The sequence below is a fragment of the Harpia harpyja genome, chromosome 13 (genome assembly GCF_026419915.1).
Source record: "Harpia harpyja isolate bHarHar1 chromosome 13, bHarHar1 primary haplotype, whole genome shotgun sequence".
NCBI classification, from domain to species: domain Eukaryota; kingdom Metazoa; phylum Chordata; class Aves; order Accipitriformes; family Accipitridae; genus Harpia; species Harpia harpyja.
This window is the reverse complement of record NC_068952.1, coordinates 4,983,063-4,994,868: the sequence shown is the minus strand read 5'-3', so window position 1 is coordinate 4,994,868 and position 11,806 is coordinate 4,983,063. Positions and strand designations below refer to the sequence as shown.

Sequence of the window (11,806 nt, the reverse complement as noted above, 5' to 3'; positions counted from 1 at the left end):
GTTGTGGCGGGTAGTTGGAGCCGGCAAAGCCCGCGCAGCGGCGGCTCCGGGCGGACCGGCCCGGCGGCGGCCCCGCGCTCCCCGGGCGGACCGGCCTCCGCAGCGTGCCCGGCCCGGCATCGCGCTCCCCGGGCGGGCCAGCCCGGCGGCAGCGCTCCCCGGCGCCGCTCCGTGGCCGCCGGCCCCGCGGGCGCAGGACGGGGCGCGGCGCCCCGCGGGGCGGCTGCCGGCCGCCGCGGGCGGGCGGGCGGGTCATGGCGGGGGGCAGGCTGCCCGCCCGCCTGCTGGCCGCCGCCTGCCTCGCCCTGAGCTTGGCCCCGGGGGCGGTGGGGCCGCGGGAGAGCCCCGGCCTCTCGCGGCTGCAGAGGAGGAGCCTGGCGGTGGACTTCGTCGTGCCCTCGCTGTTTCGCACCTACGTGCGGGAGCTGGTGCTGGGGCCGCCGGGGCGCGCCGCGGCGCGGTGCCGCCTGCGGCTGGACTGCGCGCCTCTGCTTCGCGCCGCCCGCGGGGGGCCGCCGCGGGCCGCGCCGCCCGCCCCCCCCGGCGGGCCCTCCGCGGCCGGGCGGCGGCTGCGGCGCGCCAAGCAGCTGGTGCTGGAGGTGGGCGAGGGCAGCCTGCGGGACGGCTGCGCCGGCGAGCCGCCGCCGCCGGGCTCCGGCGGGGCGCAGCTGGAGTTCAACCTCACCGAGCTCTTCGCCTGGTGGCTCCGCGCCGGCGACGGGCGGCTGCGGGTGCGGCTGATGCCCGAGCGCCGCGGCGCCCTCCCGGGCAGCGAGCGCGGGCTGTCGGCGGCCATCCGCGCCGCCCGCCCCCGCCTCCTCTTCCACGTCTCCGCGGCAGGTGAGCCGTGCGTTGCATGCCGCCCCCCCCCCCCCCCCCGCGCCGGGCAGCGCCCCTCGCCAGCTCCCGCCGACCCTCCGCTGCGTGCGTCCCCCGCCGATCCCCCTCCGGGACACGCGTCTGGCCCCTCCGCGCAGCCCCGGTGGCTGCCAGCCCGGCGGGTGCGGGAAGCGCAGTCGTACCCCCCCCCCCCCCGCCGCCCGAGCAGTCGCGGCTTCCCTTAACAGCTTGTCCTCGAGGGATGCGCTTTACCGGTGCAAAATGCATCGAGGGGCTTTTGTAGGGCCGGGAGAGCTACTTGGACAGCGCTGAGGGATTTTTAGGAAATGCCAAGAGTTCGTTTGTGCCAGACAGCTGCAAGCGAGACCCAAAGGTTAAAGTGTCACTGGTCCAAGGACAGCAGGATCAGCTTCTTTAAAACTTAAAAAATACCATCCTAAAAAGGGAAGCTTCCTCAAAGTGCTGCAGGTGATTCCAAGGTTATGTGCAGGCAGACATTGGGGAACCGCACAAACATTTCCAAAGCTGGGGCTGACCAGCAAATTTGTACATTAATGCTATGGTGTTGGTATCAATATTATTACTCTTCTTTAAACATATAAGGTAATGGCTTATAACAGACGAACCTGCAAGAAGTAGGTTTTCCTCTGAGTTTCATGTATCTGGAACTGAGTTAATTTCTGTCCCTTTTAAAATCACAGAGGATCCTTAGCGAACTGCGCTGAATCAGCTACAGTAAGGCAAGAAGTTGTACATCTGAGGAGGCTCATGTAGCGCTGGTGCTTCTGTGAAGAGAGAACCTGGCTTAAAATTTTGGTTCTGGGCAGCGGTTGCCTCCTATCAAGTCTCTGCTTTGGGCCAGTGATCAAGAGAGATTTCCATTCTGTGTGTGCATTGCACCTTTAACACAAGCTCTGATTCAGGCTCTCCCACTAAAAGAATATAATACCTAGAGGACTGTGGGGCCATATAATTTGTCACAGTGAGTTAAGTTAGGTAGCTTTTATGAAGCTGTGTAGAAGTCAATGGTGTGTCCCTGAGTAGCCACCTACTTAATGGACCACAGAATATACTTAAGTAAATTCACAAGAGGTGAGACAAGTCGGTGCTGGGCTTTGAATACAAAGTTGGAGCGACTGATTTTTGATGCTCATCTGAAAAGCTGGGCCAGCAATCTGAATAACTACAAACTGAATGCATCTTGTTCCTTGCTGCCTGAAATGAAAATCAAAGCAGACTGTCAGAGCAGGCTGGGTGTGAGTCAGTCTTACACTTGGGGCTGAAGTGAGACACCTGGGCTAGCTGTTCCTGTGTCAGTTCTGGCAGGGATAACGCAGAGGTACTGTCTACCACAAGGTGGCTAGGTGAGGCCAACACACCCTACCTTCCAGCAGGTCTTGCCTTGCTACATTGCAGTAAAAAAAGAATAATTACTAAAAATTAAAGACACCAAAACCCACCGTCTCTTTTTTCTGTCTGGGGAATTTATTGTGAGTAGCAGTTATTTTGGTTTACAGATCTCTCTCTTTGGCAGTGAAGATATAGCCTTAGCTTTTAATGCCATCTTGACTCCGGTGCTTATAGCAATAGGGGAACTGGGGGGCATGCATTTGTTTTCTTTGAGGATGGAGGTGTGTTTTTAACCTGGGTGAAGGGTATACCTGTGAACTAAGAAGTGCTCTGATCTTGTGAATACAACACGGATGGAGCTTTAACCAAAGTTAGTAAAACCCGCAGGCTCTGGATGTCGTCTGTTGTCTCACTGTTGAGAAGAAATACATGTTTTTCCAGATAGATAAGTAGTAGTTAGCTGTGCCCCTGTAATATCATGTTGGAAACAAGGAGCTGCTGTTTTTACTGCAACACAGTTGTGCAAAGTCAATCACAGAGGATGTAGGAAAAGGAGGAGCAGAGGGAAGGAATATGGACCTCATTTACCTATATCACAGTAATAACTTCTAGCAGCTGATCATAATCTCTTGCAAAAATCCTAGTTTCTTCTTGAATTCTACACCAAGGTTGCTAACGTGTAAGTTGTGTCACTATAAGATTGCATCTCTGCTTTTTCAGCAGTGACACCTTAGTGTAGTTACACTGTTACATGGCTTTGCACTGGATTTGTAACATGGGTTTGTTTAAAAACATTAAAAATCCATTCTTTCTGCTTTGCGAAGGTGCTGCCTGTGTGAACACCATGTGTCACTGCCATGCTTAAATTTGTGCCGTGTAGCCGTGCCGACAGCAGGATGTGCTGACACAGTGCTAACAGCATGAACAGCATCCACCAGCCCAAGTGTGCAGATTCCAGCAATTAATAACACCATTGCAGCTAATGTGTACGGGGCTTAACTAAAGCCCTTCCTAAGGCAGCTAAGCCTTTCCTTCATTGGTTAAGCTAATTGGAAATGGATTTCAAACAACACAATCCTCCCATCAACAATGTAAAGCTGCTTCACTTATGTTGACATACTTAGCTTTTTCTTTTTCTTTTTTTTTTTCTCTCCTCTGCTGGAGATGCCCAGGATTGCAGTACTTCCCAGGAAAAGATATAATTACCTTGCTAAATTATTTTTGCCAAGTTATCTTCCATGTGAATGGAGAATGAATTATATTTTAGGCTGAGAAAAAATTGCAAGGGGATGAATTCCCATTGACCTTAAGGGTAACAACAGAGTCCTGTAAATAGTGCTTTATTCTCTTTAACTGTTATATTCTCTGATACTGGCTCAAAGATATTTAACTGGAGAGAATCTTCTCCCTTTTTAACAGCAAGTTTGCACAAAGCGTAAAGCAATTTGTCTCAGTGTGTTACTGAACAATTAGAAAAGGATGTACTTATTGGACTGCTGTTTAACAGACAAACCATAAGTTCTCAGGGATTTCTACAGTGCTCTCCTGCAAATACTCTCAATGCCAGACTTCTCTCACACACTCATCCTCATGGGAATAGAACATCCTGCAACAAAAAGCTTCCATTTAGAGAAGCTGTGGTCCTCAGCCCATCTACCATTTCTGTGTCAGCTTGGCCTTTTCAAAATTGGGTAAGAGAGTTTTCCTCTCTTGGAAATGCTTTCAGAATTAATATTGCCGCCTTCTTTCCCCAGTGCTTCTCTGGGCCAAGAAGAATCAAAATCATTTCAATCATCTCTTTGGAAAAACATACAACAAAAAATGCAGATGAAGGGAGGGGTGAGCTCAGAGAGGATCGCAGTGCTGCAGATCTCCCATATTTTAGGCAAACCTCCCAACTGCCAGGTTGCTGTTGACTTTGCTCTCATTGTCTTTGGTTTTGACTGGGAATTCCACCCTACCTCCAAGGAAACCTTTCCCAAAAGAGTTTAATCAAACCCAGTACATTGCCACGGGAAACTGAAAGACTAGCGAACCTTTCTGTGAGAAGAGTCCCAGCCAGTTTTAGTTCTGGTCTTAGAGGATTTGCTGTACAGTGTTGAAACACAGTGGGTCTCTGTAGCAGTGTACTCTCTGGACAGGTTATTGAACTTTCTTGGGAAAAAATCCTAAATTGTCTCTAAATTGTCTCTGTCAGTTAAAGAACTGTCTGAGCATCAGCACTGATTGCCCCTTGTATGACTGATCCTCTGCTGCTGGGCTAAAATTCCTCCCAGGACTTATAAGATCAGATAGGGTAGCATGTGTTGTACAGAGGTCTTGTGGGGGCCTTCTTGGCAAATCAGTCCCACAGATAATATGGCATGGGTAGGCATGGGATTGGGTTAGTCCAAGGTGAATGCTCTACACTCCTATGGGCTCCATAGTGATCCAGAGCCCTTGCACCCTAGCTGTGCATTGGCGTGTGGATTTTTTTCATGTTAGCTTCACAGGTAACCAGTCCACTCACGGTAGGGAACCTGAGCCACAAATGTTGCTAAATAGGTTTCTTGTGAGTTTACTTAGGAAGTTTAATAAGCTGAAATAGCCATAAAATAACTTCCCATGAGAACTAATTGCTACTTATATACGCAAAGGTGGGAAGCGTATGTTAAAAAGGGGCATACAGGGATGAAAATGAGTCATTTCTCCCTCTAAAGGTCAATGTACTTTCATTCATGAAATAGATTTAACATTCCAATTATATTTTTTAAATAGCAATGCATAACTTTTCATCCTCTGGCTAGGCGAAATACTGCTCCTGCGCTGTGGCCTTCATCTAAGATTTTATTAACTTGCCACATGTATTCTCCCTGCAACTGTATGCATTCACTACATACCAATGCTATTATAATGGTGAGGCAATTAAGCTTTACACCTTTAGGGTACTGCTACCATGCACCTGAACTCATTTGCAGGAGGAACCCTTTGCCTAAAGATTAGAAAGAACTTCGGACTAGATGAAAATGTGGTTTTGAAAGTGGACATTTTGTAAATGAAAATCAGAGCTCCAAGTTGAAATCAGACTGTAGTAAAGTCCGCAGAATTCTTTCCAAGTTGAAATCTGACTGTAGTAAAGTCCACAGAATTCTTTCCACATATTTTAGAAGTACCAGCATTTAATCAAGGTCTTTTAGTTATATTTTTCTTTTGTTATTTTTTGGTTTTGTTTTTCTGCTTTCAAAGAACAAAGTTTGGAGTTGTGCCATACTGAGCAGAAAACTGGTAAAAGTCACTTACTTTCCTGTTGCTCTGTTTTTCTCTCATCCTCAACTGTATGCAACATCTGAGATCTGATCCTGCTCTTCTGATAAATCAGTGGCAAAACTTGGTGAATAAGACTGAAGCACTGCAGTAGGGCTTCTGAAAGGTTTTCATTGTAGTGCAAGTGGTTTTGCTCTTTTCTGCTGGGGTTTTGCACTTTGCCTTGGCTATCAGGCCAGCTTTGCGAGTCCAAAGCTTAAGGATGGGCCTGAATTGCACTTGAGTTTACTCTAGATGTGAACTACTGCAAATTGAGGTTTTCCTTTTCTACCCTTGGGTTGTGATGGGTGCCAGTGTGCTGCATGCCAATTACCAGTTGCTGAATCACAGTGAATCCTAAGTGTGCTTAGGAGCATCTTTCCCAGTCGCTCCTGCCCTAAGTATTAGGTCTGTAGCACCTCCCTCTAGACCTCCAGTCACTGGTGCTCTCTAGAAACGTGGATTTAGTGAGTCCACAGTGCCTCTTCATGAAATGTAAATGCCCCTTGAAGGGGAAACTGATTGCCTAGTGATGGGTTTGCCTGGCTTCGTGGGCAGCATGATCCTTGGTCCTGCTGCTGGCCTGCCTGTTCATGTCCAAGTCACTTTCCTACTGCATCAGCACCAAGAAAACTCATAGCATATGACTCTCTTGACTGATGGTGCCTTGTTCGTTATTTCTATGCTGACCACAAAAATTTAGGGCTTTGTAAATTTGTTGCCAATTATTTGGCAGATAATGTTAGAAATGATGCTCAGTCTTTGAGTGGTTCACAGAAAACATGCCATGATCACTATTCCACATGGTTTTGCTTGGACCAGAGTTACATGGTGTTGCTGATCTTCAGTGGGAGTCAGGATAATGCACAATGTGTTTATGATTTCTAGGTCTGTTTTCTGCAAATTTTGTTTCCTTTTAGGCTCATTGTTCTTACGAATGTTCTTATTCATAAGCGTGTTCAGTAAAATATCCACAAACAAACACCAAAAGGGGCACAAGTATCAGTTTATTTTTTTTTTTTATTTGAATGAACATCTATGGCACATTTTAAAAAGATGTTTTCTCTAAACTTGCTATGCTTTTATTTCCCCATCCTTAAAAACGGGGAATAAATACCTACAGCAAAGAAGTGCAGTGGGAGACTTAAGTGCTTTATTATACAAATGCAGAGACATTCTTCAAAATCAAAGGCAGTTTTGCAGTGTCTGATTGAATTGTATCCTGAAGGAATCTGGTCATTTGGTTCACTGCACATCTCACACGAACATTACATGATAGGAAATAAAATCTGTGTTTGTGACAATGTTTGTGAATTGGCCCCAAAAAAGTAGAAAAAGTGAGGGGAGATTGGCAGTATTTAGCACTTACTCACAAAATTCCCAAATAAATAAGCCTCATCATAGTAAAGAAGGTATCACCTTTTCAATATATCAGTGCTAACTCATTTTTGGTGATGGTGTTTTGGGAGTCCAAGCTGTGATTTTCTTCCTAAGCAGCAGCAAATTCTGCATTGTGCCTGGACATTTCCTGTCTTTAATTCTCATACCAAAGCATCTGCTTGGGTTACCCAGAACTAGAGTACTGAGACTAGGAGATCTACTTTTTTGGCACAAGTGATTTACCTAACAGCAAACAGCAATTTAGGTTGCCTGCTTTCCGAATCTCTTTCTATACACTGAGCCACAACATCTGTTTCCTGAGAAGCCACTTTTGAGCTCAGTGGGGCTGCTGAGACCGCAGTGCTGAGCTGAGAAAGGTCCTTTATGAAATGTGCCACATTTGTCTTGCTTCTCTAATTCAGAAAAATTTGGTTGGAGAAAAATGTCATGGAAGCATAAATGCAGATTTGATAAGTCTGACCTTTCTTTTCTTGCGAACAATAAATGTCAGAAAGCTTAAAATGACAAGCTGGAATGGCTGGAGGTTATTTATGTGTTTAAATATTTAGGCAAGAAACACATTTTGAGACTAAAGTCTAATTTACATGAGTATTTTGATTTATGACTGAGGCGGCCGAGTAGCTTCATGGTTGTCACTATTCTGCTTAGCATGGCTACTCAGAAATTCCCTGTGACAGCATAGATAGGACTTAGATATCTCTACTTGCAGAAGCTATAAACCGTGTCAGTTGTAGTGAAGGAGAATCATCTTCACTTGTTAGTCATGTGGGATCTATGACGTTGTTGAAGTGTTCTAGCTGTATCCAGCAGAAAGAGCTGGTGGCTGTCTGCAAACAGGCTTCAGACGAGTTTCTAACAACAGATCTTTTAAAGAAAATGGTAAACTATTGTACAAAGATGGAATCGAGCATGGAAAAATAGGTGCTGAATGTAAAGTGATCCTTGTGGTTTGAAAACAGGGTATCAGTTAATATTTTGCATTTATTTTTCCTTTTGCCAGAGAACTTCAGTAGGTAGCTGCAAAGGTAGCTGTAAGAATTGAGTTCTACTTTGACTTCCAACTTAATTATCTTGCAGTATTGGGTCTGTTGTCAGTGACTATGGCACAGAGTAAGCAGGGAGGAGGAGAGAATCACAAGAGGAACTGGACTCAGAAGAGGGGTTGTGTATACACAGCTCTTCCATTGACATGTGTGATGCAAAATACTTCCCTTTGTGGCAGATACTTCCTTTCCAAAGCAGGGGTAGTTTTGACTGCTTGTGAACTCCATTGGCAGAAGGTGCTATTTTTTGTGGATTACTAGTGCTTTTACTTTCTAAGAACCTCAATAAAGACAATAAGGTGCAGTCTGAACTCTCAGATTTCTAAGGGAAAAGCTAAAACAGCCTACCATATTGATTTATTCCCATCTCTGCAGTACTAATCATAGGACTGCTATTTCCTTCACTTCAGTGATAGCAAACTTCTGAAACTTAAAAATGCTATCAGTTTTGTTTGGTGCTATGAGATTGAGTTTCTGTTTTTTTGAAAAATGATGAGGCCTGCCTTTGACTATTACAACACTACCTGTCTTGAAGCCAAATGGTCAAATTTAGATTTGCAATTTGACTACTTTGTGAGGCTTTGGCCAGGGTTACCTGTAGCCCCATGAAATATGAGGGAGAGTGGGATAGGCTGTGGTTCCTCTGCCTGTGGCCAGCTGCAGCTGGGCATCATCTCCATTTGCAGTGAGGAGCTGCAGGTGTTGGCTGCTGTTGGCTAGTGGGTGCTACTGAGCAAACTGGGTGCTGGTTGTCCTGGGAATGGAAAACATCATGGAAACAGTGGGAGAAGGTTTGTCCTTTATGGTTTCCTACTTAAAGTGTCAGAAATTTAACACAGAATGGGGGATTTGAGATTGTTTTAAACTTCAGTGGCCTGCCTGTTTCTTCCTGCATTACAGATGGCAAAGTGGAGACACTAGGCAGGAGCCTTTCATCTAGATGGTTCTAGAAATGTGGGGCATCCCCTTTATAACTTGTCTGTAGCAACTCTTAAGTTCAGTTTGCAAATTTCAAAAGTCTTTCCGTGGTAGTCCAATGTTTACATCAAGGCAGAAGAACTACCTTTCCTGCACAAACAAGGGTATATGCTGAATCCATTTCAGACTGGGGTTTCCCCTGTAGCAGTGCACTGTGAAGAAAGAGGTGCAGGCTCTTTCTGCTAGCTTCTCCCCATTTTCTTACTGACAAGCAACTCTCTCTGGACTCATATCTTACAAAACCTTGTGATGAAAGAAAACCCTGACTCTATCCCTGAGTTACAAGCTGGGCAAAGGGAGAGAAGATGGTTCTGCATGAGGTGAAGAGCAGAGAATGCTTGGTGGTGAGTGTAGGGGGAAAAAGCAGGGATACTGCAGTGGTGAGAGTGGGAGTACGGTGTGATACGGCCATGTGTGGATTCTTGTGCTATGTATTTCTTGATGTCTGTTAGGAAGAGGTAATACTAGTCTAAGTACATACTGAATGATGTGCATCAGTAGGCATATAGGAAATGGCATTTCTCCATATGTCATACTCTTTCTAGGACTTTTATGTTATTGAAGATTTCTTTCCAGCTCAGTTTTTGAAAGCTCGCGTGGTTCTTCTGAATGCAGTCGCTGTAGCGCCTGTGACATGCAGCTGAGTACCTGTGACTTCACCTACTAGAAATCTGTGGTGATCCTTCAGAGCTCTGCAAGTTGCAGCAGACCTCTACAGCTTGTACGTTGGCATTCACCAGCTTTTTCTACCGGCCCGTTAAGTAATGGGCTATCTCAGATGCATCAGAATGTCTGGGCTTTTTATAGCCTCTTTCATGTTAGATTCTCAAAGTACTTTAAGCCTTATCACCCTAGTGACAATGCTTAGCATTATTATATCTATTTTACAGAGAGATCATAGAAGCCAGGAATGGAAAAAGCATTATTTGATTATGTTAGACTGCAAGTGCTGAATACAGTTTTCTCATCTAGAATATACTAAATAGTCATGTCTCTCTCTGCTTCAGCCAAAAGGCCAAGAAAGAACAAGAAATTAGAGTTGAGAGGCTCGGTAACTCACTGGAAATACTGCAGCAGTTATTGGCAAAACCACCTTCAAGTCTTCTCTGCTCCACACTGTGTTTGCGACACTTGTCTTTCAAATAAATCTGGTTTTGTCACATTCTACACTTACAATATTGTTTGCTTTTTGCTTTGGGGAGCATCTGTGATCTGCTGAGCCTCTCCCTATCTTCAGACATTGCGCTGTGGCCTTTCCGTTTGTAGGGCAGCGTATATCAGCATTAGAGAGCATGATGCAATGGTTATTTCTGAGGGACATTTCATTATTGATGCTAATTAAACTTGAAACTAATGAGAAAAGATTACTTTTCAGGGCTGGAGAGGAGGCCGGAATAGTTATTATAGGTTAATTATTCTTCTAAAAGACTTGGTTTAAGTAACAATTCATTTTGTCAACTTTTTTTCTTACATCGTACAAGAGCCTTGTTTGAAGAGGATTCGAAATATAATTGCTGTATTGACCTCATCTAGCTCTCAATCAGTAATCTCCTTCCATCAGCAAAAGGTTAATAAAATCTTTAAGGAAAGGAATTCTGTGCCTTATGTATGTGTAGACAATTCAGAATAGGTCTCCCTGCAAGTATTTCCTATTACCCTTCTGCGTGATTTCCTTGGCATACTTTTTAGATTTGAAAAATGTCGTATTCCATAAAGCTTCCAAATTTAATGGTTGCTTTGCAAAACAGGTGCACTACAGAAGCAGAGAGTGAATCTAGTCAGAGCTGGCTTGAGAGTTGGCACGTAAGTCCCTTTGTTTTTAAAGGACTAGAGCCTGTGGTCAACCTTAAAAATCTCTCCTCACTTTACAGGGCACTGGGGTGTCCATGTGATGATTAGTATTTGTTGAGTAACCAAGGCAAGGACGAGGTGAGGCTCATTTTACATAGGAGCCAAGGTCTCTTTCTCACTGGGAAGCTCTATGGCTTTTGGCAGGGAGGACGCACACTGGTCCCCTTTGCTCCTTCCCAACTCTCATGTTTCTTCCTCTTGGCTCTTTGTAGAGATGAGTAATGGCTTTGGACTGTTGCAATACTGTACTGCAAAAAGGGAAAGGGAGAGCTGGATTAATGATATTGTGAGTGTGGAAAGCTGAATAAAATGTTTGTGGACAGGGAGGATATCAGTCTTTATTAGCTGTAAATGTTAGGGCGGCTTACGTGCTCCATTAACCAGTTGCCTGATGCGTTCTGTCAGGGCACCTGCTTTGCAGATATGGAGCTCTTGTATTAACGTGAGGGCTGTGAAGGCAAAAGTCCATTTTTGAAGGTGATGCTGTGAGCAACAAGGGCTCAATGGATGGTGGGAGGTTGCAGCTTAGGAAAGCCCCTCAGTGCTGGGGTGATTTACCTACTAAGTGCGCATTACAATCTGAGGTGCGACATGTCTTAAAAGGGCAGCATTCACCAGTCCTGAGTTCAAGAAAAGAGTTACATCCTCCATCTGGGCAGTTGTGTCAAGTTCAAAGATAAAACATCCTCTGAGTAATCACTCTTGCCACAGGACTCTGCTTAGGCCAGCTCATAGGGTTTTGGATAATATTTGAAGTGCCAAGTCCCTTTTGTGGTTAAGTTTTTAAATCACACAAAGACTGATCAAAAGCTCAATGTTTCCTTCTCTGCCTTGCCAGCCTACTGTCCTTTATCTCCTGAAACAAAGCAGCATTAACTTTTAAGATCTGATTCAATAACATTTTATGGATAATAATTATGACTGATATTAAGCCTTCAGCAACCAGTCTGTATGGAGATGTAAGGTATTGAGGTTTATTACCAGTGTAACCTATCTTTTTACATCGGTTGTAAAGCAGTATCAACTATACTGATAAGAGGAAAAAGAAATATCAATGAACT

At 45.2% G+C, this 11,806-nt stretch overlaps 1 protein-coding gene across 1 annotated transcript in view; it reads left to right on the top strand.

Moving 5' to 3' along the window:
* Positions 1 to 260: 260 nt before the first annotated feature.
* ALK (ALK receptor tyrosine kinase) overlaps positions 261 to 11,806 on the top strand; it is a 323,900-nt gene continuing 312,354 nt past the window's right edge. The window contains exon 1 of the mRNA XM_052805834.1: positions 261 to 840. Within this exon, the coding sequence (XP_052661794.1) occupies positions 741 to 840 (100 nt within the window). The 5' untranslated portion in view covers positions 261 to 740. The remainder of the gene's footprint in view (positions 841 to 11,806) is intronic.